Source organism: Nomascus leucogenys, chromosome 14 (assembly GCF_006542625.1).
Source record: "Nomascus leucogenys isolate Asia chromosome 14, Asia_NLE_v1, whole genome shotgun sequence".
Classification (NCBI taxonomy): Eukaryota; Metazoa; Chordata; class Mammalia; order Primates; family Hylobatidae; genus Nomascus; species Nomascus leucogenys.
In genome coordinates this window covers 25,775,767-25,802,498 of record NC_044394.1, presented here as the reverse complement: position 1 = coordinate 25,802,498, position 26,732 = coordinate 25,775,767, and the positions used below count along the sequence as shown (strand labels likewise).

Below are 26,732 nucleotides of genomic sequence, written 5' to 3'. Positions count from 1 at the left end.
CTGGCCCTCAGTAATCTTTTAAGAGTAGTAAAATTGGGCTGGGGTGGTGGCTCATGCCTGTGATCCCAGCGCTTTGGGAGGCTGAGATGGGCAGATCACAAGGTCAGGAGTTCAAGACCAGCCTGACCAACATGGTGAAACCCCGTCTCTACTAAAAATACAAAAATTAGCTGGGCATGGGCCATGTGCCTGTAATCCCAGCTACTTGGGAGGCTGAGGCAGGAGAATCGCTTGAATCCAGGAGGCAGAGGTTGCAGTGAGCCAAGATCGTGCCACTGCACTCCAGCCTGGGTGACTGAGCGAGAGTCCGTCTCAAAAAAAAAAAAAAAAAAAATTACTGTTTTTAATACTTTGGTCTAGAAAGGGCTCTCTGAGGGAGACATATATAATCTGAGCTAGAAGGATGAAAAGCTAGTTAGAAAGATGAGAAATGGTCTAGATAGAGTAATCTGGAGAAAGGGTTTCTGGAGAAACGCTTGATATAAGGAGTTAGGCAAGTTTAGGAATTGTTAGAGCTAGAAAGGAGAATGTGGAAGAGGATGGGAGAGTAGAATGGGAGGAATGAGATTGGAAAGGTAGGCAGAGTGAAATAATGTAAACCTTTTGCGTCATTGTGAGTCATTTCCATTTTACTTAAAGTGGACATCATTGAAAGATTTTAAACAGAGGATAAACACATGTTCTGATTTTTGTTTTATACCTTAGAAGTTTCTTTGGCAAAAGTAACAAAGTCAGTAAAGCATTTGATATACGAGTCCAGGAACGAGTTGCCCTGGAATAGGATGGCAGCAGTGGAAATAAATCGACAGGTCAAAACAACATCACTTGGTGGTGGTTTGGGTTTTAGGAGTAGGGAATGAAGAGGAGAAGGAAGACAGAAATGGCATTGGGTTTCTGGCCTGTGCAACTGGGTGGATTCCATTTGAGCTGGAGGATAGATGGATGCCTGAGGAACATCAAGTAGAGATGTCAGGTAATCACTTGGATATATAATTATGGAGCTCAGAGAAAAAAGGTATAGTCTAGAAAAATGGTTTGCGGGTTATCACTATAAAGATGCCATTTATTTTATTATTATTTTTGTTTTCGTGAGACATGGTCTCAGTGTGTCACCCAGGCTGCAGTGCAGTGGTATGATCGTAGCTCAGTGTAGCCTTGATCTCTCAGGTTCAAGTGATCCTGCTGCCTCAGCCTCCTGAATAGGTGGAACTCCAGGCACATGCCAATGTGCCTGGCTAATTTTTTAATTTTTTTGTAGACATGGTCTGTCTATGTTGCCCAGGTCGGTTTCAAACTCCTGGCTTCAAGTGATCCTCCCACCTCAGCCTCCCAAAGTGCTGGGATCATAGGCATAAGCTGCTGTGCCCAGCCTGAAGATGGCATTCAGAGGCAAGAGTATGTATGATATCACCTAAAGGAGCCATATTCAATCCACTAACTTTTAAAACAATGCCTTTAAATGGGCTTATTCTGAGACCTTTTCATGTATTCACGTAGCTTATGCAGTGAATCACAATTTTGAGATTGAGAGGCAGTTAAAATGGTGGTATTTTGATGGTTTTCTCTGTGTTAGGCTAGTATGCTTTTCTTTCTTCCCCAAGATTAAGTGACTTCTTCCCATTTCCATGATGTGTTTGATAATGGATGCACTGGGCTGCCATTGAGCCTTCTGTTTCTTACACCTCAGTTTCTCACGTGGTAGTACATTCTTAAATTCCCAAGAAATCTCCATTGTTTTTTCAAGCAGAATAATCATTAATAGGTGCCCATGAAACCTCCATTTTCTCACCTAGTGCTGGTTGTTCTGTTCCATGTATTAGGGGAATAATGTGAGGAGGGGGACAAAAACTTGCAGAAGGTTTTTTCAAAAGAGGAATTGTTCAAATTGGGTCCAGCTACTGTTAAGAGTGAAGAGAAAAGCATTACAGATTTTCTTCATTAAGAAAGCAAATGACATGTTTGAGGAACTGGGAATACAAGCATAGTGTAATTTAAATACTAGGACAGAAAGGTAGACTGTAACCTGTACCACAAGAGGACCTAAATGATTTTTTTAAATCCATCATTATGGCTGGTTTTAAGCAGCAGAATGAGCTCTTTTCTGGGCTTTTAGAAACAAAATTTAGATGTTTGTGTGGAGGATTTAGTAGAGAAAACCAGGACCAGTGATAAGAGATCCTGGGCTGTTATGTTAATAGGCTGTTACGTTAGTCTGAGTAGTGAGACTTAAACCAAAGGGAAAGCATTTCATTGTTTCAGCAGATTTTTTTTTTTTTTTTTTTTTTTTTTTTTTTGAGACAGAGTCTCACTCTGTCCTCCAGGCTGGAGTGCAGTGGCGTGTTTTCGGCTCACTGCAACCTCCGCCTCCCAGGTTCAAGTGATTCTCCTGCCTCAGCCTCCTGAGTAGCTGGGACTACAGGCGCACGCCACCACGCCCAGCTAGTTTTTTTTTTTTTTTTTGTAGTTTTGTAGAGACAGGGTTTCACTCTGTTAGCCAGGATGGTCTTGATCTCCTGACCTTGTGATCCGCCCGCCTCGGCCTCCCAAAGTGCTGGGATTCCAGGCGGGAGCCACTGTGCCCAGCTGCAGATATTTTATTGAACCTTATTTTTGGCAGGTTGATAACGGATTCTTTGCTGAATAAGATAGGTTTGGCCCTGATGAGAGCTACACAAAAAAGTAAAAGTATCTTTACTGTGTATGTCTCATGAGACTTTCAGTCATAGCAGAACATACTTATGCACACTTTGGAGATATTTTTCTTTCTAATCCTTTTTTGCACAGAGTTCAATATTTCTCTCTTTTTAATGGTTATTTACAAAGGAATGATGAGTTTTATTGAAGAACTGAGTGCCATTTCCTCAAGTATAGTGCAAGTGTTACTCAAGGGTTGCTCCTCTTTGTTCTTCAAGCTTGTGAAAGACCAAATTTACCTTGAAACTTTCTAAGATTTCCTTGACATTGGAGAATTGCTTGAACCTGGGAGGCGGAGGTTGCAGTGAGCCGACATCGTGCCATTGCACTCCAGCCTGGGCAACAAGAGCAAAACCCCATCTCAAAAAAAAAAAGATTTCCTTGCCACCAAAGTGTACCATCTTTCTGCTATTATACCAAAAGAACTAAGTGTCTTTTTATAGGCTTATAGAATATCCCTAGACCATGTTATACCAAAGAATCACTATGATAGTAGCAGTAGTAATAAATTAATATACTCCTTGGAAAATACCAAAACTGTCAATTTAGTTTTTACTCTTTTTACCTCTCAGGGTGGTACTTTAATTTTTTTTTAATTGCTGATTTTGTAAATGGTTTTTGAAACGTTATTTAGCTTACTCTTGCCTTAGCAAGTTTCGGAACTCAGATTTAACAAATGATAATGGAAGAAAATAGTTCTCTAAAATTGTTTGCTTTCTTCTTAATGTCTGCTCATCTGAGACTGAAAAATGAGGTTTAGATTAGCAAAATAAGAGAAACGGGCTCTTTTCCTAAATGGAAGTTCAAGGATTTAATTCACCAAGTCTTTATTGTGCTTAGAATAGTGACCGTGACCTGCAAAATGGAAATAGATGATAGTCATGTTGAAATTTGTTAGAATGGCCTTTAAACAGATGTTTTCACTTTTATTTCAAAAGTTTCCTGAGGAACATGATCAGTCTTAGAGGAAAGCTTTTCTAGAAAAATGTTCAGTAAGAAGTTGAAAAAACACTGCTTGGCTATTAATTTTCTCAAATATTATGTATCATATAACAAATGTTTCATTTCTCACTTTTCAAAAAGTGAGGCTAAAAACTATTAGCAAATTTGATAATTATTTTACTCAAAAATTTGAACTTAAAACTTTTTCTTTTCTGATCTGTTTTGATAAAGCAGTTGTTCTTATTTGTGTAGAGCTTACGATGTGAAGAACTTCATCTTCATGCAGAAAATCTGTCTAGGCGGGTCTGGGAGCTACTGATGCTTCTTCCTACATGTCCTAATATGTTGATGGCATTCCAGAATATCTCAGATGAGCAGGTGAGCCCACAAAATCGCTTTACTCTCCTAGAGGCTGTTACCAGTTTATATTCCTATTGACAGTGTAGAAGATTGCCTGTTGATGTACCCTCAGTAAATCTGGATATAGTTTTTACCCATATAATAGGTAAAAAGTGCCACTTCATTTTAATTTTCATTTGTTTATTTAGTGAGGGTGAATAATATATCAGAGGCTAAATGTAAGATGAAGATGTTTTCTAAAATTATTGACATTTTATATTAGTGTTTTTTCATATTACGGTATGCTTTTAATATTGTTTTTTATTCTTAGCAACAAAAAGTAATGTTTAGAGAAAATACACAGAGGTGAAATGATGTGCATCAGTATTTGTTTTGTATGCTTATACAAATTAACTGATGGAATTGGAGAAAATTAGGCAAATTTAATATCTGTGTGGTAATTTTTTTTCCATATGGACACCACCTCACATTGTTGGGTATCTTTGTAAAGTCTTTAACATTAAAGACGGTTTTTATTTATTTATTTATTTTTGAGATAAGGTCTTAACTCTGTTACCCAGGCTGGAGTACGGTGGTGTGGTCTCAGCTCACTGCAACCACAACCACGAGGGCTCAAGTGATCCTTCCTCCCCCCACCTTCCCCAGTAGCTGAGACCATAAGCGTGTGCACCATGCCTGGCTCATTTTTGTATTTTTAGCAGAGACAGGGTTTCACCATTTTGGCCAAGTTGATCTATAACTCCTGACTTCAAATGATCTGCCCACCTCAGCCTCCCAAAATGCTGGGATTATAGGCATGAGCCACTGCCCCTGGCTTAAAGATTGTTTTTAAAATTTGTATAATAAGTAGTTTATTTGAGGAGATCTCCGAAAGAACTCCTATAGGATGAATGAAAAAATAAATGTCCTAATGTTATGCTAATTCTAGGATTTGGAACATTATCATGTGATTTTGGGAGATCCAGTATCTCACAAGGCTTGGAAGTGAAAAAGATGGGCTCTTCAAAATGCCAAATGATGACTTACAGTAGCACTAGTAATAGCATTTCAAAGATGCACATTAAGTGTGAATTACATTATTTCATGAATTGACAGTAGAAAACAGCAGTGTTCCTGACTTCATGTATTTGTATAACTTTTGAATACATAGTTGTAACTATTAAGTACAGACATTTAATTCATCACCATCTTTAGAAGTTTACCTACTCAACTAGATTACAGTGTTGTTTCGTCTTTTAATTGGGAAGATTAACAGTTAGTTAATTATTTTCCCATGCTGCTGTTTGTATATTAATTTTATTGGTTTAATTTTCAGAAAATTTAATGAATAATTGATGTTTTAAGCATACCATTTGTACCAATTGTATAACTAGTCTTCATATGTTTTAATATGTTTCAAAGTATATATAATATTTTGAGTTTTTATGTAGTGTCAGTTTGTTTAAAGTTTTTCTTTTTTGTGTTCCCTGAGTAAGTTGGCTTGAGAAACATGTTTTTCTAATTTAAGAGTAATGATGGATTTAATTGGAAAGAACTTCTCAAAATTAAGAGCGCCCACAAGCTATTGTATGCTCTGGAAATTATTGAAGCACTGGGAAAACCTAACAGAAGAATAAGGAGGGAGTCAACGGTAATTGCATTTCCATTATTATCATTAAATGTTTGTATTCTCTCTGGAGCAAAATTCTATAATGTATTGTCTTTTCCATTCTAGAATAATTCTTTCTTCCGCCATTCTGCCTTACTTTTTTTGCCTTTCTCATAGGGAAGTTACAGTGATCTTTATCCAGATTCAGATGATTCAAGTGAAGATCAAGTGGAAAATAGTAAAAATTCCTGGAGTTGCAAGGTTTGATCATATGTGTTTTTCAATGTATTGATAAAAATAATTTATCTCCAGTTTTTCAAAAGTGGGTACCATAATTCTTCATTGTTTTTAAACTAATATACTATTAAAATAAAGCATAGTTTAAAAATCATGTATTACTTTAAGTTGCAATTATGTAAACAGATTATTTAATGCCTTGATGCTCCTGTTTTTAGCTCTGATTTTCCCTCTGTTGAAATACTGTGAGAGGCCTGGCATGGTGGCTCACACCTGTGATCCAGCACTTTGGGAGGCTGAGACGGATGGATCACTTGAGGTCAGGAGTTTGAGACCAGCCTGGCCAACATGGTAAAACCCGTGTCTCTACTAAAAATGCAAAAATGAGCTGGGTGTGGTAGCACACTGCCCAAAATCCCAGCTACCCAGGTGGCTGAGGCAAGAGAATCACTTGAACCCAGGAGGTGGAGGTTGCAGTGAGCTGAGATCACACCACAGCACTCCAGCCTGGGCAGCAAAAAAAGATACTGAGAGGACATCCCAGTGTCTAGGACTAAATGGCTAATGGAACAGAAAGATGTTTATAGGCTTTTTCAAGTGTGTGTGTGTGTGTGTGTGTGTGTGTGTGTGTATAAAATTTTTTTTTTTTTTGAGACGGAGTCTCGCTCTGTCACCCAGGCTGGAGTGCAGTGGCGCGATCTCTGCTTGCTGCAAGCTCCGCCTCCCAGGTTCACGCCATTCTCCTGCCTCAGCCTCCCGAGTAGCTGGTACTACAAGCGCCCGCCACCACACCCGGCTAATTTTTTTGTATGTTTAGTAGAGATGGGGTTTCACCATGTTAGCCAGGATGGTCTTGATCTCCTGACCTCGTGATCCGCCCGCCTCAGCCTCCCAAAGTGCTGGGATTACAGGCGTGAGCCACTGCACCCGGCCTCAAGTGTATATTTTTTTAAATTCTTGTTTTATTTTGTTTTGTTTAGGACAGGGCTCACCTTGTCACCCAGGCTGGATTGCAGTGGCATGATCATGGCTCACTGCAGCCTTGACCTCCTGGGTTCGAGTGATCCTCCTGCCTCAGCCTCCCTAGTAGCTGAAACTATAGGCACAAGCCACCATACCCGGCCAATTTTTTTTATTTTTTGTAGAGATGAGGTCTTCCTGTGTTGCCTAGGCTGGTCTCAAAGTCCTAACCTCAAGCCATCCTCTGGCTTTGGCCTCCCAAAGTGCTAGGATTACAGGCATGAACCATTGCACCCACCCTTAAATTCTTGAAAGTAGGCTTTATCTTACTATTTTGTCTAGAAATTATTTTGGTAATTTAAATGAAAGAATAATTGTGTAAATAAAAGATGTAATAGTTTACATATCCATTTACTGAATCAACAAGCATTATTGCATTATGTATCTGCTTTTCTCTTACTATTACTTTCACAATTGCCTACAGTTTGTTGCTGCTGGAGGGCTTCAACAGTTACTAGAAATTTTTAATTCTGGAATTCTAGAGCCTAAAGAGCAGGAATCATGGACTGTGGTAAGTGCAAATTTACGGTTTCAACTAGTTACAGTAGTTATCCCATTTGAAACACTTCCATTTCATCAGCAAGTGTAGCTTTTGCCATATAGTTCCTTATAATAAAGTATGGAATATAGCAGAAATGAATTTAAAAATACAGAGTTTGATAAACTAATTAGGAATAAGTGTTTTTCATGTTATCTGTATTAAAACATTCTTCTGATAAAATTAATTACTCTAAACTCTGGCCAGTTCATAAACATGTTTCCTTTAGGTTGATAAATTATATATTAATATTTATATAAAGTTTGGTCGCTTTTTAAAAATTTGGTTTACATCTTAGGTTTTTTAAAACACTTTGTTTTATTTTGTTTTGATCATTTCTTCCTTTATAGTAGTAATAATAAAAAATGTGTTTCCAGACCATGTTGACTGGCTTACATTGAGATGGATACAGAAATTGAGAGTAAGCCTCTAGAAATTTTTATAGCAATTAGACATTGTTGCTGTATTTTTATAATATTTTACAAAAGTATTGGTCCTCAACAAAATGGAATTTTTTTTCTGTGAACTTGCATAAAAAAATGGAAATTTTTAAAAATGTTAACTTTACTACCGTGATTTGAAGAAGTACTATATGTAAATAAAATTGCTTGTAGAATGTTTAAATCTTAATAATGATATACAAAACCACACAGGCCAGTTTCAAGCTCATTGTAAAGGACATTCCATTTTCTTCCATCAAAGCAGTTTAGCGTTATCAAACATTGAATTCAAGTATTTTCTTAGTTCCTGTGGTTTTTTTGTTTTGTTTTGTTTTGCTTTTTTTGAATTGCCTTCTAACCTAGGAGTCAGGTGTAATGATTTGACATCAAGTAATCTTATGTCTAAATTTTTTAGCTCATCAGCTATTGTCAGTGTTAGTTTATTTTACATGTGGGCCAAGACAGTTGTTGTTCTTCCAGTGTGGTCCAGGGAAGCCAAAAGATTGGACACCCCTATGCTAAAGGTTTTCTCTGTTTGTTTTTCTTGAAATTATGAATGCTTTCCTGAAGTATTACTAAAAACATTTTATTGCCAATATGTGGTTTATTGTAGCTTTATAATGCCCAAGATGCAAAGCATGTCTAAGATAGAAATTGCTTTCAGGTCAACTGGTATTTCCTGTTTATAATGCATCTCTCTTAATATTATGAAATACTTCTAAGTTCAGGATTGTTCTTGTTTCTTATTTTTTTTTTTCCTTTTCAAGTGAGTTTAGTTGAAGTATACGTTTAAAATTTTTTTTGAAATATAGTTAACATGCAATCAATGTACTCTTCCAAAATGTACTGTTTTTACTATATTCACAAAGTTGTGGGACCATGACCACCATCTAATTCCAGAACAGTTGTATCCCCTCAAAAGAAACCTCCCCCCAAACGCTTTAGCCCTAGGCAACCACCATTATAGTCTGCTTTCTGTTTCTGTGGATTTGCCCATTCTGGACATTTCCTATAAATGGAACCATACAATATATGGTCCATTGTGACCGGTTTCTTTCACTTAGCCTATTTTCAAGATTCATCCTTGGAAGTAGCAAATATCAATAATTCATTTTTTTAATAATTATATTACATGTTTATCCATTCACCAATTGAGAAGCATTTGCGTTATTTCTACACTTTGACTATTGTGAGCATTTGTTTATGAGTTTATGCATAGATAATACATTTTCACTTCTTTTTGGCATATATGCTTAGGAGTGGTATACCTTGCCAATACTTAAGTGGTATTTTATTGTGATTTCTAACATTTACATTTTCCCAGTGCTAAGGATCTTGAGCAGCTTTTTATGTGTCTGTTGACCATTCATAAGCATGTATGCATGTATGTGTGTGTGTATACATATATACACACACACACATTCATTCATACATCTTTGGTGAAATGTTTGTTCAGTCACAGCTGAATCTAGGGAGTAGAAGATTGATGAGTTGGTGAACATTTGCGTTGTTTCCAGTTTGGGGCTATTATCAATAGTGTTGTTATAAACAGTTGTGTCCTGGGTATAGAGTGCAGTTTCTGGGTCCTGTGGTAACTTCTAACTTTTTGAGGAATTTCCAAACAGTTTACCAAAGCTGCAACATTTTACATTTCTTCCAGCGATGTGTGAAGGTTCCAGTTTTTCCACATCCTTTCCAAGACTTGTTAGTGTCTCTTTTATTTTAGCTATCCTAGTGTGTAAAGTGGTACCTAGTTGTGGTTTTGTTTTGCATTTCTTTGGTGACTAATGAGGCCGAACATCTTTCCATGTGCTTATTGGCCACTTGTTTATCTTTGGAGTAATGTCATTTCACATCCATTGCCCACTTTTAATTGGGTTGTCTTTTTGTTGATTTGTTAGAATTCCTTATGTACTTCAGATACTGATTCCTTACAGTGCATGTGATTTACAAATATTTTCTCCCATTCTATGGGTTGCCTTTTTCTCTTTCTTGAGAGCACCCTGTGATTTACAAAAATTTGTAATTTTGATGAAGTCTAGTGTCTCTGTTTTCCTTTGTGCTTGTCCTTTTTGTGTTGTATCTACAAAACCATTACTTAATCCCCTTACACAGAGATTGATGACTATGTTTTCTGTTAAGAGGTTTCTGGTTTTAGCTCTTATTTTTTAGGTCTTTGGTCCATTTTAAGTTAATTTTTGCATATCATGTGAGGTTGCAGTACACTTTTCATGTAATAAATAATGCACTCATTTTAAAGGGTGAGTTTTGAAAAATGTTTATGTAATGCTCTAACATCCAAACAAAGAATATTTCCATTACTTAAGAAGTTCCATCCTGCAGTTTTGCTATTAATTTTTCTTCCTCCACTTTCTGTTACAATAGATGAGATTTTCATTTTATAAAATTTCATGTAATTGGATCAGTGCAATATGTACCATTTAGTATCTGGCTTCTTTTATTCAGAATGCTTTTTGAAGTTGTTAAATGTGTATCAGTAGTTGGTTCGTTTTCACTGCTGAGTAATATATTTGTTGTATAGGTATACCACAATTCATTTATCTACTCACCTATTGACATTTGAGTGGTTTATAGTTTTGGGTTATTAAAATAAAGCTTCTGTAAACATTCACATACAGGTCATTTGGTATATGTATATTTTAATCTCTTGGATTAATACCAAGTAATGAAATTGCTAAATAATATGGTGAGTGTAAGATTAATCTTATAAGAAGATGCCAAACTGTTTTCCAAAGCAGTTGTACTATGCAACATACGAGAATTTCATTTACTCTACATCTTTGCCAGAAGTTGATATGGCCAGGGTTTTAAACTTTGAGCTATTCTAGTGGGTATAGTAGTGTTATCTCACGGTGGCTTCACCTGTCCTTCCCTCATTGCTAATGATGTTTAGCATTATGTTGTGTGTTTGTTGATTGTGTATCTTCTTTTGTGAAATGTCTTAGTATATAGTTGTGAGATGGTGTTTTCCCTTAAACATTATGGAGAAGTCTTTCTCTGATGTGTGTGTGGGGACAAGCCCCCCACACATGCTGTGGCTTACTTTTTCATTATACTGACAGTATCTTTTAGGGGAGAGGTTTTAATTTTAATGAAATTTGTATCCAGTCTACAAATATTTGTTCCAAGGTCACAAAGACTTTTCTCCTCTGCTTTCTGTAAGTTTTATAGTCTTTTCTTTTACATTTAGATCTATAACAATACATTTTGAGTTTTGTGTATGCAGTATTGAATTTTTTTCCTCCTTCATATGTCTATTTGGTTTTTATAGCACCAATTAGTTGAAAAGACTTTTTTTCTCTCTGAATTATCTTGCTATCTATCTTTCAGTTCAGTAATATAGTATTGCTATTATTGCAGGAAGAAAGTACCATTTCTTTCTGGTGTATTTGTATAGGAATATATTTGGCAGTGGAATCAGGAGATCAGGAGGTTAAGAACTATTAAAGAAAAAGCCGTGAAACTCTCATCTTATACATCAGTGATATTCTAATTAAAGTGAACTGTTATTAAAATTGAGCTTCCAGTCAGCTGTGAATTTTATTTTTTACACATGCTAAACAATATTTAAAACAATTTTTCAAATAAAATAAATGTTTATTTTTAATGTGGTTATGGAAAGTGGAAGATTTTCAGTTGAATTATTTTCTAGAATTACTAACAATTTGGTCCCTAAATATTAACAGTTTGTGCCACTTGTTTGGAGAAACAGCATATAATACTTTGTTTCTCAGTTAATTTTATTGATAAGTAATATCCTTGTCATTTTAATTTTTTAAAAAATTATAAATTATGAGCAGTATGTTTTTTTCAAAAATCTCATAGCTGTCTATTACATATATTTTTATATTGCCTTCATTAAAGAAAAAGTGTCATTTCCATTTCATTAAATACATCTTGTATACCCTCTTTATTTCTAGATACTTTTTCTTCATTTTTATAAGATTGAATTGTTACCGACCATAATATTTGAGCAGCAAAATTTTTATAGTGCATGTTTAAGTACTAGCTATAATTATTTTTATTTTCTGGTCTTTTAATTTCAAAATTGTATTGTGGCCATTCTAAATTAATGAAAATAGGGAATTGACCATTTCTTCTCATTTACAGTGGCAGCTAGACTGTCTTGCTTGCTTGCTGAAGTTAATATGCCAGTTTGCAGTAGATCCATCCGATTTGGATTTAGCTTATCATGATGTCTTTGCCTGGTCTGGTATAGCAGAAAGCCATAGGAAAAGAAGCTGGCCTGGCAAATCAAGGAAGGCTGCTGGTGATCATGCTAAGGGTCTTCATATACCACGATTAACAGAGGTAAAGTGCAGAAGTTAATGCTTAATGATGAATTCCATTTATTTTTATAAACTGAAGAAATATGCTAATGCTTAAGAAATGTATTCTAGATTACTGTGACTTAACCTGACAGCTGAACTGATGGCATTGTTTTAAGGCAGTAGTGATTATGAAGCAGTAATGCTTTTCATTTCATCATCCAGAATGCAGAAATGAATCGTGCCATTTTAATATCTGTGAGACTGAATTTATTCTTTGAACTCAGTAATTTATATACTTTGAGGATGCATTTATGAAAACAGAAGCCATAGTTGGTATTTCAACATAGGAAATTTAAAATAGGGAATCAGTTTTACATGCATGTGTTACAAGGCTTTAAAAGTAAAAGGGAGTGGTGAGGTAACCCAGATAAGGAGCCATTTACCACCCCTAGATCTTGTGGAACATTAGGGAAGTGGTTGGGTTATCAGGAACTTAGAAGCTTGCAGGAGGGATCCTGTTAAACCAGGGTTTAGACCTCTGAGAAAGCAGTTATGTTCTTATGCTCATCTGCTGTAAGATTCTCAGAGGGGACCTTATAAAGCTGGTGGTAGGAGTGCCTAAAAAAGCTGAAGGCTGAAACAAACTGTCTCTTCTAGGTAAATACTTTTAGATAAATGCTGACAGAAAAAAGAAAGGAGGAGTCTCTCAAGTATCCTAGACTGGCAGAACCTAATAGGAAGCCAACTGGCAAAGGAGGAATTTGGTTTTTGATATATTAGCCCTAGCCTAATAGAACAAGTGTATAAAAGGGTGGATTTGGAGATGAAAGAAAATATAGTTGGCCCTTGAAAAATAGAGGAGTTAAGGATGCTGACCCTCCGTACAGTCAAAAATCTGTGTATAACTTTTGACTCCCCTAGAACTTAACTACTGATAGCCTACTATTAACCAGAAGCCTTACCAATAACAACAGTTGGTGAATGCATATTTTGTATGTTAATACTATTATATACTGTATTCTTAAAGTAAGCTAGAGAAAAGAAAGTGTTAAGAAAATCATAAAAGAAAATATATTTACTATTCTTCAAGTGGAAGTGGGTCATCATAAAGGTCTTCATCCTCATGGTCTTCACATTGATCAGGAAGTAGAAGAGAAGGAGGAAGGTGAGGGGTTGGTCTTGCTGCCTTAGGAGTGCCAGAGTTGGGAGAAAACCCAGATATAAGTGGATCTGTGCAGTTCAGACCTGTGTTGTTCAAGGGTCAACTGTATTAACCAGGACATCCAGCAATAAAAATAGAATCTTTTTGATTGTGGATTCTGTAATCAAATATTTGCCTTTCCAACATCTCCATCAGTGAGCCGGGAAGTATGGAGTGATCAAGGTGAGATTTTAGGGAGATCTCATTCTGTAACCTTTTGAGAACCTCATCTCATATCTACCCAAGAAACATCAAAGTAATGAATTGTTACTGGTAGATTGTGACGAACATAAGGTTAGAAAGTACTGGTATAAATGGAAACCTGAAGCAGATTTCCTTTTTGGAATTTTGGGGGTTAAATGGGAAAAGTGATCTCTGTCATTTTATATAAAATGAAACATATGCAGAGTACAATATAATCTGAATGTATTCTACAATATACTGTGTTGTGCACTACCACTTTAGTAACCTTACATTACTATAATGTTTTGGTCGTGTTTTTTTCAGAGTAAACTTTCCAGGTTATAATAATGCTCTAATTGTGATCCTTTCCATCAACTCACTAAATAATTTCAATGTTTATTGACCTTTATTGGCAATTTCCTTTTGAGATTTTAATAATATAAATATATATAAGTGTATGTGTAAAATACATATGCACATTTATGGAGGTTTATAGGTTATTGGTTTGTGTTTAAAAGTAATATGCAACTACAAGCTTACTGAAAATTCATAATATACAAACGAACTTTTTCCGTAGTCATAGGTGACTACTCTTAATATCTTTTCGTGTTATCTTTTCAGAGATTTTTTTCTACACACATGCCAGTGGTTTGGGGTTTTTTTTTTTTTGAGACGGAGCCTAGCTCTGTTGCCCAAGCTGAAGTGCACTGGCGCCATCTCGGCTCATTGCAACCTCTGCCTCCTGTGTTCAAGCGATTTTCCTACCTCAGCCTCCAGGTAGCTGGGATTATAGGCACACGCCACCATGTCTGGCTAATTTTTGTATTTTTAGTAGAGACGGGGTTTTGCCATCTTGGACAGGCTGATCTCAAACTCCTGACCTCAAGTGATCCGCCTGCCTCGGCCTCCCAAAGTGCTGGGATTATAGGTGTGAGCCACCACGCCGGGCCAATGTTATTATTTTTTTTATTTTAGAAAAGGTGTATATTATATAGTTTTTGCATGAGTTTATTTCCCAAAATAATTACAGCTTAGTATGTATATCTCAGATTTATGGAAATAAAAATTTTTGTTGCCTTAATACCGAAGAGAGTCATCTAATGTTGATATACTGTAGGTAGTAAGGAAGAACACTAACTTATTTAAGAGTTTACCATCATTTTTCTGTGTGATCTTTTTAATAGTATTTTAAAAAGTTACTTGCAAAATTTAGCCTAAACATCAGTTTTTCTGGAAGCTTTCTCACTTCTGCCAGGGACAGGTTTAGTTGCTGCTCCCTTCTTTTGCTTATTTGCACATTGTATATACTTGTGTTAGCATGTTTTCTGTGGCTGCCTGCCCCAGTGCAGAAACAGTGCCTTATGAAGTATGTGCACAGAATGCCTTCCAACCTGCAGAATAAATTTAATAATTCATTAAGTTAGTGAATTATTTTCTCCCATTATATGAGGAAGAACTAGAACTGAGGAATTCCATATATATTGGGATCATGTAGCCTGAAGCTGAATGTTGAACCTCAGGATTTTGAATCTAGAATTCATGCTCTCTACCCGTGGTATATTATATTGCTTTTTTATTTTTATTTCAGAATGGTTGAGGAATCTATTACTACTTGATGTTTTTTTTTTAAATGTATTTTCTTCAAAAGTGAAAACATGTTTAATTATTCACCAACCCCTTCCCAAGAAACCACTGACATATATATATTTCTTTCCCCCAATTCAGTGGTATGCAGAGAATCTATGAATCGAACATAAAGACTATTTTTGCCCCTATTTCTAAATTCTTAGTAATTTCTTTTCTTTCTTACTTTTTTTTTTGAGACAGATTCTCATTTTGTTGTTCAGGCTGGAGTGCAGTGGCACAATCTCAGCTCACTGCAGCCACTGCCTCCCAGACTCAGGTGTTCCTCCCTTCTCAGCCTCCAAAGTAGATGGGACTATAGACATGCATCACACACCCAGCTAATTTTTGTTTTTTTAGTGGAAACGGAGTTTTACTACATTGACCAGGCTAGTGTCAGATTTCTGGGCTCAAGCAATCCACCCACCTGAGCCTCTCATTGCTGGGAGATTACAGTGAGCCACCATACCCAGCCTACAGTTGCTGCTCTTACGTGTGATTATAAAATTCTGGTTTTCTGATTCTTGGCATTTTTACAGTATTTTCAAAGAATTCTTAGGACATTCTTTATTGTGTTACAGATAAATATCAAAATAATTTGGAATTTTGGGTTAAAATTTTGTAATACACATCTCTTTAGTAACTAAATCATGAGTGCTTTTTGAGAGTTTTCCTTTTGCTGTATTTAAATATCTTTTAAAATGTTTTTGTTTTAAAGGTATTTCTTGTTCTTGTCCAAGGAACCAGTTTGATTCAGCGACTTATGTCTGTTGCTTATACGTATGATAATCTGGCTCCTAGGTATGCATTTTAAAATATATTTTATGTGTGTATGTGTAGCAGGAATATAATGTTTTAAAACTTTATTTTGAAAAATTTTAAACTTAATAAAAATATTTGGGGGATATTATGATGAAATCTCTTGTACCTTTCATCCAAATTTACATATTATTAACCTCTTGCTAAAATGTGTCTTGTATTTATGAGTCACGTATTTTCTGTGTGTTTACATGTTTTCCTGAATCTTGTGAGACTGAATTACAGATATCATGACTGATTACCAGTACTTTGTTGTGTATCTCCTAAGACCAAGGAGATTTTCTTAATAGCTAGAGTAAAATTTTTAAATTTATAGAATTTAACATTGATATGTTATCTAACATATAGTTCATATTAAAATAATCCTATTGGTATTCTTTATAACAGTATTTTTCTTGCTTCAGGATCAACTAATTGTATTGCATTTAGTTGTCAGTTCTTCTGTTTCTTTTCATCAGAGATAACTTTCTCAGCCTTTCTTTCGTGATACATTTTCAAGTAATACAGGCCAATTATTTTATAGAGTACTTTTCAGTTTGAGTTTTCATGATTAGCCTTCATGATCAGATTCAGATTATATTATTTTTTAAAGGAGTCTTAAGTTTAGACTGTAAATCATTATAACCTATGTGTTTGTCACACACATCTCTTTAGTAACTAAATCATGAGCACTTCTTGAGGATTTACTTATTTCAGTCAATATTCTTTCATTCAAATTTTGTTTATTAAATCTGAAGTCATTTAGTATTTGCTGTAATAAGATTTTACCAGTGATTCTTTTATTTGGTTTATTTTGAAACATACAATATATTTTTATTGACTAGACACCCTGCTATGTAATAGATCTCAAAACTTCCTGCTCTATCTGGCACTTCGTACCCTTTGAGTTACACCCTCTGCCCCACCCCACCCTAGCCTACCCCACCCTCCAGCCTCTGGTAACCATTATTCTACTCTCTTCTTCAATGAGTTTGAGTCTTCAGTGAGTCATTAAGTAAATGATAAAGAATATAAAATAAATAAATAATGGAGCTCTCTTAAAATATAGTTTCTTTTGCAAAAATTAGCTGGGTGTGGTGGCACATGCTTGTAGTCCCAGCTATTGGGAGGCTGAGGTGGGAGGGCTGCTTGAGCCTGGAAGGTCAAGGCTGCAGTGAGCCATGATCATGCCACTGCATTCCAGCCTGGGCAACAGAGTGAGACCCTGTCTCCTGTCTTTTAAAACACACACACACACACACACACACACACACACACACACACTCTCACACTCACTCTCACTCACTCACTCTCACACACCCACTGCTTTCCTTTCTTTGGGGGGAAGTGATAACCTTAAAGGATATATGTTAATAGAATTATTTTTAATTCATTGCTGAATTTAATTGGTGGTGGTGATTTTTTTACTTTACAGAGTTTTAAAAGCTCAGTCTGATCACAGGTCTAGACATGAAGGTAAGGGTTCCACAAAGTTAACTTTTAATAAATAAAAACTTGAATAATATATTGATATGTTTTACCTTTAATAATGAACATTGTGTTTTCATTTTAGCACAAACCTTTATAATGAACTGTTTTCTAATTTTTCTTTAGTTTCACATTATTCAATGTGGCTCTTGGTGAGTTGGGCTCATTGCTGTTCTTTAGTGAAATCTAGCCTTGCTGATAGTGATCATTTACAAGATTGGCTAAAGAAATTGACTCTCCTTATTCCTGAGGTAAGATAAAGAGTGAAGGTTAGTACTGTTACTTTTTATATGTTTTCATGTTATTAGCATTGATAATAAAAGAGCTATGGAAACAAATATGCATGAGTCCATAAATATATCACATTATCTGCTTAATCCTTTAAGGTCTAGAGTGTTTTGAACTATGTACAATGTTTAAGAACTTTTGACTATTATATATTATGTAGCATTTATATTTTTCTGAAATGTTTATAGAATGATTATTTTGCTTTGGATTAATAAAAAAAACTTTTTCCAGGTAGTAGGAAGGGTTTGAGAATTTATTTTGGTAATTTATGTTTTAGAAAGGTTCTGTGGCCTTTTTTTTTCCTTTCTTTGAGACAGAATCTCCCTGTTCCCTGTGTCACCCAGGCTAGAGTGCAGTGGTGCAATCATGGCTCCCTGCAGCCTCAACCTCCTGGGAACAAGCGATCCTCTGGCTTCAGCCTCTCAAGTAGCTGGGACCATAGGTGCACATCACCATGCCCAGCTAGTTTTTTAACTTTTTTGTAGAGACAGGGTCTTGCTGTGTTGTCCAGGTTGGTCTTGAACTCCTGGTGTCATGTAATGCTCCTGCCTCGGCCTCCCAAACTGCTTGGGATTATAGGCATGAGCCACTGCACCCAGCCTGCGTTTTCTGTTTAAGTAGAAATAGAGGCTAGAGAGACTACAAATAAATAAATGTTTTGCTTCCCATGTTGACACTGAGGCCAATATAATTTTTATTAGCCATATCTTGGCATTACTCACCTCATATTCCTGTGTGAAATAATAGAAACACACAATAATATATTTAGCTCCAAAGTCACTTATTTTTTAAATCTGCATTGTCTAATAATACTAGCTCTGGCTGGGCACTGTGGCTCACACCTGTAATCCCAGCACTTTGGGAGGGCGAGGTGGGTGGATCACATGAGGTCAGGAGTGCAAGACCAGCCTGGCCAACATGGTGAAACCCTGTCTCTACTAGAAATACAAAAAATTAGCTGGGCGTGGTGGCAGGTACCTGTAATCCCAGTAACTTGGGAGACTGAGGCAGGAGAATCGCTTGAACCCGGGAGGCAGAGGTTGCAGTGAGCCAAGATTGCGCCACTGCACTCCAGCCTGGAAGACGCTCAGAGCAAGACTCTCAAAAAAAAAAAAAAAAAAAAAAAAAGAAAAATCAGTTCTGGATATAATGCCATATATGTTCTTGTCCTGTCTCAGGTAACCATTTTGACATTTGGACAGTTTCCTTACAATCTATAGAATATTCCGATTGAAGTTGCTTCTGTGTTGCTTCTAGTTCTGAAAATATTTTATCCTCTTACTGTCTTGTAAATAACTTAAATGATTCTAAATGTCCTTATTCAATTATTCTTTGTATTTACCTGTTGTTCTTATTTTGTTTTGTTTCTGTTTTTATGGCCATGCTTTAGGATTTCTAAAATACTGTATTTATATATTATGGTATACTTTGAGATACTTTATTTGATCATGTGTAATTTACATGTATATATGTATGGGATTAGAACATTGTATTTATTAATTATTTTTGTGAGGCATAATCTTGTTCTGCCACCCAGTCTGGAGAGCAGTGGCATGTCAGCTCACTGCAGACTCTGCCTCCCTGGTTCAAGCAATTCTTGTGCCTGTCTCCAGAGTAACTGGGATGACAGGCGCAAACCACCACACCCGGTTAATTTTTGTATTTTTTGTAGTGATAGGGTTTTGCCGTGTTGGCCAGGCTGGTCTCAGACTCTTGGCCGCAGGTTATCCTCCTGCCTGGGCCTCCCAAAGTGCTGGGATTACAGGCTTGCCCAGCAGAATATGTATTTAAAATCACCTAAAATTATTTCTGCTAACATATTAACTTTGTAATACTAACTCACACTGTTTGTGGAACTTTCTTTTTCATCTAGACTGCAGTTCGTCATGAATCATGCAGTGGTCTCTATAAGTTATCCCTGTCAGGGCTGGATGGAGGAGACTCAATCAATCGTTCTTTTCTGCTATTGGCTGCCTCAACATTATTGAAATTTCTTCCTGATGCTCAAGCACTCAAACCTATTAGGGTAAGATTTTACTGTTTAGAAGCAGTTTTTTTTTTTTTGAAATTTCTTTTGCCTCAAGTTTACCATTGTAATATATCCTTAAAATTTTGGTCATTTGACTACTGTATGTGATTTTTTACCAAGAGGATAGTAGTTATATACTGCTTAAGGTGACAGCATTGTGACACATTGTGTCCATGTTACTACTAGGAAGAGACTGATTTCAGCTCTGTGGTCTCTCTCATGGATACTCTATTTTAGAAATAGCATTTATTCTCACTTGGTTCTGGGCCTTGTGTTAATAAGTTGACTGATTAAAAAATCATAAATGGAGCTCTCTTCTCTAGTAAGTCACAGTTTTTTTTTTTTTATCTTTATGATATTCGGAATTTTAAATTTTATTTCCTACCCTAGTGCATATACTAGTCTTTAAAAGGCTTCTACTACATAATAAATTTAGAGCCCATTTTTTACTAATCTCAGAAATTCAGTGTGTTGTTGGATTTACATTATTTTCTTCCTTATTCATATCTTTTTTAATGTCAGTAATTTGAGACTAATATTTTTCTAAAAGTTCTTATGTTTGTCATTTTTATGCCTGGTTATTCTGATTTTACAGAAACTAAGCGTGTACTCTCCATTTTAAAAAAGATTTTGAATACTGTTTAGTTGATACAGGAATTTATTTCATAAAGTCTCTAGTTTCTTAAATGTATTATAATTTTATTTATTTTTAAAATGTTTTCACAAAGTGTAAAATTTTTTTAATAGATAGATGATTATGAGGAAGAACCAATATTAAAACCAGGATGTAAAGAGTATTTTTGGTTGTTATGCAAATTAGTTGACAACATACATATAAAGGACGCTAGTCAGGTATGTTCAGAAAATTATATACTATTCTATGTATTCTATTCTTGTTAATATGAATTATGACTTACATGTTCATGACTTTATTGGTTATTAAGTGTACTTTATTAATCTATAACTTGGTGGTGGTGTCCTATTTCTACTATATTTGTGCTTTTCCACCTTATTCTAATTCTTTTCGTGTTTTTACTCTGACCTCAGTTGAAACGTCTTCATCTGGTATCTATCCATAATTTCCTGTCTCTTCTCAATAAGATATGTGGATATAACATCTTATTTGGAAAGGGAAATGTAGATTTTAAATTTAAAAATACAGCTTTCTATAATAGCATGTAGTTTGGAGTCCCAAATGTGTAAAATAAAATTGCAGTTCAAATGGAAGTTACTTTAAAGAAACACTGTCAGTTTTTGCATATCTAATTTTCTTATACTAGACTAAAATGACATTTCCATTCAAACAAAGTAATGTTTAAAACAAGTAAATTTCAGGCCAGGTGCAGTGGCCCACACCTGTATTCCCAGCACTTTGGGAGGCCGAGGCGGGCGGATCACAAGGTCAAAAGATGGAGACCATCCTGGCCAACATGGTGAAACCCCATCTCTACTAAAAATACAAAAATTAGCTGGGCATGGTCACAGGCGCCTGTAGACCCAGCTACTCAGGAGGGCTGAGGCAGAATCGCTTGAACCTGGGAGGCAGAGGTTGCAGTCAGTGAGCTGAGATCACCCCACTGCACTCTAGCCTGGCGACAGAGTGAAACTCCATCTGAAAAGAAAAAAAAAAAAGTAAATTTCAAAGCAAATCTTGCCACATAAAGACTCCGTTTTTTCCATTGTACGTAAATTTAGTCAACTAAAATGTGTCTAAGTTGTCCATTCAAAAGAAAATGAGAAACACATAAAGAAGATCCTTTGAAATATTTAGGACACATTTTTCTTAAACTTTTAAATGTATTTAAATCAAAGTTCAATATGTTCACTTTACATTTAAAACTTCTGTGGTGTTTTATACTTTTTGCTTTTTAGTTAACATCTGAATTCTTAGAATCTACTTTTCATTTGAGAAATAATTAAAAAAATTAGTATTGAGCAAGTTTTAATATACTTATTAATTAAAATATTGATGCCAAATAAACATTGTACTTTAAAAAACAAACAAACCTGGGTTTGCCCATTTGAGCTAAAATAGGAATCTGATCTTGCTTTCTTGTAATTTTCCTTTTTAGAGATTTGGGTTTCTTTGAGGGGACTCAAGTTAGATTTTGTGAAGTCTGTTTTAATGTTGTTGCTTAGTTATAATGAGAAGTAAAGTTTTTTTTTTGGAATGAACTGTAGAATTTAGTTTATTGTTAAAAGTCTAATTTAAAGGTATTGTTAAAAACAAACCTTGGTGAATTGTGTGTGAATTACATCTCAATAAAGTCATTAAAAAAAAAACAAACTTTAGTGTCTTCTCAGTAGATTACTATGACTTTTTTTTAATTATACTTTAAGTTTTAGGGTACATGTGCACAACGTGAAGGTTTGTTACATGTGTATACATGTGCCATGTTGGTGTGCTGCACCCATTAAATCGTCATTGACTGAATTTATTATCAACATTCCACTGATTCGTTTTTGTAGAATGATCAGTGATGTGTTTAAGACTAATTTGATTAATTGACATAATGTATAAGTAAAGAGTAGGTGTATTATGTTTATAACTTATTGAATTTGGGAGAACTAAATTATTGTTACCTATAAGGAAATGATTTTAATAATTTTATGTTTGGTAAAACATAAAATTATATTTGAATTTTTATTTTCTTTTTGTATTAAGACAACGCTCCTCGACTTAGATGCCTTGGCAAGACATTTGGCTGACTGTATTCGAAGGTAAAATTTGATGTGAAATTGACATTTATATTGTCGAGGAAAGATAAAAGACATAATTATGTGAACTATCTTGTTTGTGTGTATTTTTTTTCTTTTTTTGTAGTAGGGAGATCCTTGATCATCAGGATGGTAATGTAGAAGATGATGGGCTTACAGGACTCCTAAGGCTTGCAACAAGTGTTATTAAACACAAACCACCCTTTAAATTTTCAAGGGAAGGACAGGTAAGTGTTAAGATAATCAAATGTTTCTATGAAATGTGATTGAAATTTTTTGTTGTTACATTGTGTATTAGTCCGTTTTTACACTGCTGATAAAGGCATACCCGAGACTGGGCAGTTTACAAAAGAAAAGGGTTTAATTCGACTCAGAGTTCCACATGGCTGGGGAGGCCTCACAATCATGCTGGAAGGCAAGTCGGAGCAAGTCGCATCTTATGTGGATGGCGGCAGGCAAAAAAAGAATGAGAACCAAGCGAAAGCGGTTTCTCCTTATAAAACCATCAGATCTCAAGAGACATTCACTTATCACAAGAACAGTATGGGGGAAACCGCCGCCATGATTCAGTCATCTCCCACCAGGTCCCTCCCACAACAATGGGAATTATAGGTGATATAATTCAAGATGAGATTTGGGTGGAGACACGACCAAACTATATCACATTGTATGTGGATATGTTAATTTTTTTAAACATACAGACATAAAAATTGCTAGAACTTAATTAACAGCAAGAAAAGCAAATTTTGAATAAATTGAATTCTGGAAATATAAAATAGGGACTTGTTTTTAGAATGCAAAATCAGATGTTAATTCCTGTGACTGACTGTATATAGAAAGGTAACCTAAGGCTGGGCACGGTGGCTCATGCCAGTAGTCCTAGCACTTTGAGTGGCTGAGGTAGGTGGATTGCTTGAAACCAGGAGTTCGAGACCAGCCAAGGCAACATGGTGAAACCTCATCCCTACAGAAAATACAAAAATTTGCTGGGTGTGGTGGCACACACCTGTAGTCTCAGCTACTCAGGAGGCTGAGGTGGGAGGATTGCTTGAGCTCAGGAGGTCGAGGCTTCAGTGAACCATGATCACACCACTGCACTGTAGTCTAGGTGATAGAAGGAGACCCTGTCTCAAAAAAAAAAAAAAAAAGGTAGCCTCTATTTTATTAGTGTGCTTTCTATAGAATTGTATATTTTGAATTACCGTCCTAAACTGTGAATCATATCCTAATACAGTGGAATTAGTAAGTAGTCATTATTGGGTACTCCTTTCATATTTCAAAGACCTGTGTGACATGAAATCTATCTCTGAATATTGGAAACACTTCATGACTCTGTACCAACAAATGTCTCATTTTGATTGTCTCTTGATTAAATAGTTCATCTTATCTTACCATTGGTACATTTGTCCTGGTCATTGAAGGAATTTGTTATGGTCTGGAGAGCTGTTATCTTAAAGTTACTGAATGTGTTAGGAAACAGCAACCAAAAGGATAGAAGATTGTCCTCATAGGCATAGACTAAAGGATTCTTGAGATCAACTTAAGATTACAGTCTTATCTGTTTGAAGTCTTTGCTGCTTCCCCAAATGCACAAAACTCCTTCTTGTGCTATTTCTTTCAGGTTTTTTGCCTTTTCCATTATACTCGCTGGAAATGATTTCATAGATTTACAGCCTTGTTGATTGAAGTCTTCTGTATAAACTAGTATATAACTTTTATCCCCAAATATAAATATATTAATTGGTTTTTCTGATAACGTTGTAAAGTGAAAGTCATTGTTAAGAAAAAATAATTTTAGATAGTACAAAAAAAGAATATTCCCATTTGGTTTGATTTCCTCTCATGCTGTGGTGATGGCCTTCCAGGACTTTTCATGGATACAGTAAATATGCATGTATAAAATTCATATTTGTAGAAATTTACAGCTTATAAATAGTATTCTGTGATCGATTTTCACTAAAAAATGAGTACATTAAAAAAGAAAATGTATTTTTAAAAATTGACTAAGAGGCAATAATTTAAATCTTTGACATTTATGAAGTTATAGAAAAAAACTGTAAAGGCAGCATCTTTGCATACTTGTCCCATTATTTGCTCAAGAACTCTTAAAAGTAAAATACGTTGATTTTAATCCATAGTTTATATCAGTATACAAAAGGATACATCAGTTTACACTTGTAGCCACACTGTATGAGAATGCCTTTCTCAAGCATCTGCAGATTCTTTTGTCACTGAGATATTTGCCAATTTTGATGTTGGTTTAGTTTTGTTTCTTTGTTAGTTGGTGAATTGAGTTTCTTTCCATTTATTTATTGTTTGTATTTGGTATTTGTTCAGTCAGTATATGGTTTCCCATTCATTTGTAAAAGTTATTTATTTTGAATATGTCAGCTCTTTCTGTCGTATTTGCTGCCTATATTTTTTCCAAAGTCTTATTTCTCTTTATTATTACTATTTTTTTTACTTCTCTTCTGTTTATTGATTTATACAAGTTGTTATCCTAGGACAAATTTTTGAGGCTTTAAAAGGTGGATATTGGCCGGGCGCGGTGGCTCACGCTTGTAATCCCAGCACTTTGGGAGGCCGAGGCAGGCGGATCACGAGGTCAGGAGATCGAGACCACGGTGAAACCCCGTCTCTACTAAAAATACAAAAAAATTAGCCGGGCGTGGTGGCGGGCGCCTGTAGTCCCAGCTACTCGGAGAGGCTGAGGCAGGAGAATGGCGTGAACCCGGGAGGCAATTGCAGTGAGCCGAGATTGTGCCACTGCACTCCAGCCTAGGCGACAGAGCGAGACTCTGTCTCAAAAAAAAAAAATAAATAAAAGGTGGATATTATTAGACCCGATTTTGACAGATGATGAAACTGAGGCATAGACAGGTTAAATGAATTGTGCACGACTGAGTCACTTACTCTGCACTTGGCCAAGCTTTTAACCATTATGCAATACTGTCTACACATGATAACACATTAAACACAGTGTTCTATACTCTGCTTTTTGTCATCTATCTTAGAGATTTTCAAATTCAGTATATAAACAGTTCATTTTTCAAAAAAAAAAAAAAAAAAAGGTACAGGGTCTCCTTATTCAAGCTGGAATGCAGTGGCACAATCATAACTCATTGCAGCCTTGAACTAATGGATCAAGTGATTCACCTGCCCCAACCTCCCAGGTATCTAGGATTATAGGCATACGCCATCACGCCCAGCTAATTTATTTATTTTTGTAGAGATGGGGTTTTGCTGTGTTGTCCAGGCTGTTCTGAAACTCCTGTCCTTAAGTGATCCTCCCGTCTTGGCCTCTCAAACTGTTGGGATTACCAATGTGAGCCAACGCACACTGCCATGCTTGGCTATTCGTTTTGTAAAAGTAACTTCAAAATATTATTATTGTTTTTATCTTTTTTTTTTTTTTTTTTTTTGAGACGGAGTCTTGCTCTGTCGCCCAGGCTGGAGTGCAGTGGCGCAATCTCGGCTCACTGCAAGCTCCGCCTCCTGGGTTCACGCCATTCTCCTGCCTCAGCCTCTCCGGGCGCCCACCACCACGCCCGGCTAATTTTTTGTATTTTTAGTAGAGACGGGGTTTCACCATGGTCTCGATCTCCTGACCTCGTGATCCGCCTGCCTCGGCCTCCCAAAGTGCTGGGATTACAAGCGTGAGCCACCGCACCCGGCCTATTGTTATTATCTTTGAGACGGGGTCTGGCCGTGTCACCCAGGCTGGACTTTAGTGGCATGATCTCAGCTCACTGCAACCTCCAACTCTCAGGCTCAAGCAGTCCTCCCACCTCAGCCTCCCAAGCAGCTGGGACTATAGGCAGGCACCACTATACCCGGCTAATTTTTAAAAATCTTTTGTAGAGACGGGATTTCGCCATGTTGCCCTGGCTGGTCTCAAACACCTGGGCTCAAGCAATCCTTCTGCCTCGGCCTCCTAATGTGCCAGGATTACAGGCATGAGCCACCATGCCTGGCCCAGAATATTTTATCTGCATATATGTAATATATTTAGCTTCCTAATGATCAACATTGTCTTAAACTATTTCTAGTGATATTATAGAGATCTTTATACATTTAACACATAGATTTAGGAAACGTAGGAAGACATTCTAAAAGTTAGAACTGCTAGTTCATGGACTATACATTTATGGTTTTGGTTATGTTAAAAAACGAAAACCAAGTTAACTGTCTATGGAGGCTGAGCCCATTTATGGTTGTACCTGCAACCTGAGGTTAATTTCCAATTTTCCAACATTTCTACCAACATACTATACATTTAGATAATTTCTACCA

General features: G+C 36.0%; 1 protein-coding gene across 3 annotated transcripts in view; it reads left to right on the top strand.

The window, feature by feature from the left end:
* Nucleotides 1-26,732, top strand: part of USP34 (ubiquitin specific peptidase 34) — a 288,791-nt gene that overhangs the window by 174,635 nt on the left and 87,424 nt on the right. For all 3 annotated transcript variants that reach the window (XM_030827871.1, XM_030827873.1, XM_030827872.1), the window contains exons 30-41: nt 3,889-4,014; nt 5,504-5,626; nt 5,762-5,845; nt 7,266-7,352; nt 11,951-12,151; nt 15,837-15,919; nt 17,352-17,392; nt 17,531-17,655; nt 19,566-19,718; nt 20,469-20,573; nt 22,387-22,442; nt 22,546-22,666. In XM_030827871.1, the coding sequence (XP_030683731.1) occupies nt 3,889-4,014; nt 5,504-5,626; nt 5,762-5,845; nt 7,266-7,352; nt 11,951-12,151; nt 15,837-15,919; nt 17,352-17,392; nt 17,531-17,655; nt 19,566-19,718; nt 20,469-20,573; nt 22,387-22,442; nt 22,546-22,666 (1,305 nt within the window). The remainder of the gene's footprint in view (nt 1-3,888; nt 4,015-5,503; nt 5,627-5,761; nt 5,846-7,265; nt 7,353-11,950; nt 12,152-15,836; nt 15,920-17,351; nt 17,393-17,530; nt 17,656-19,565; nt 19,719-20,468; nt 20,574-22,386; nt 22,443-22,545; nt 22,667-26,732) is intronic.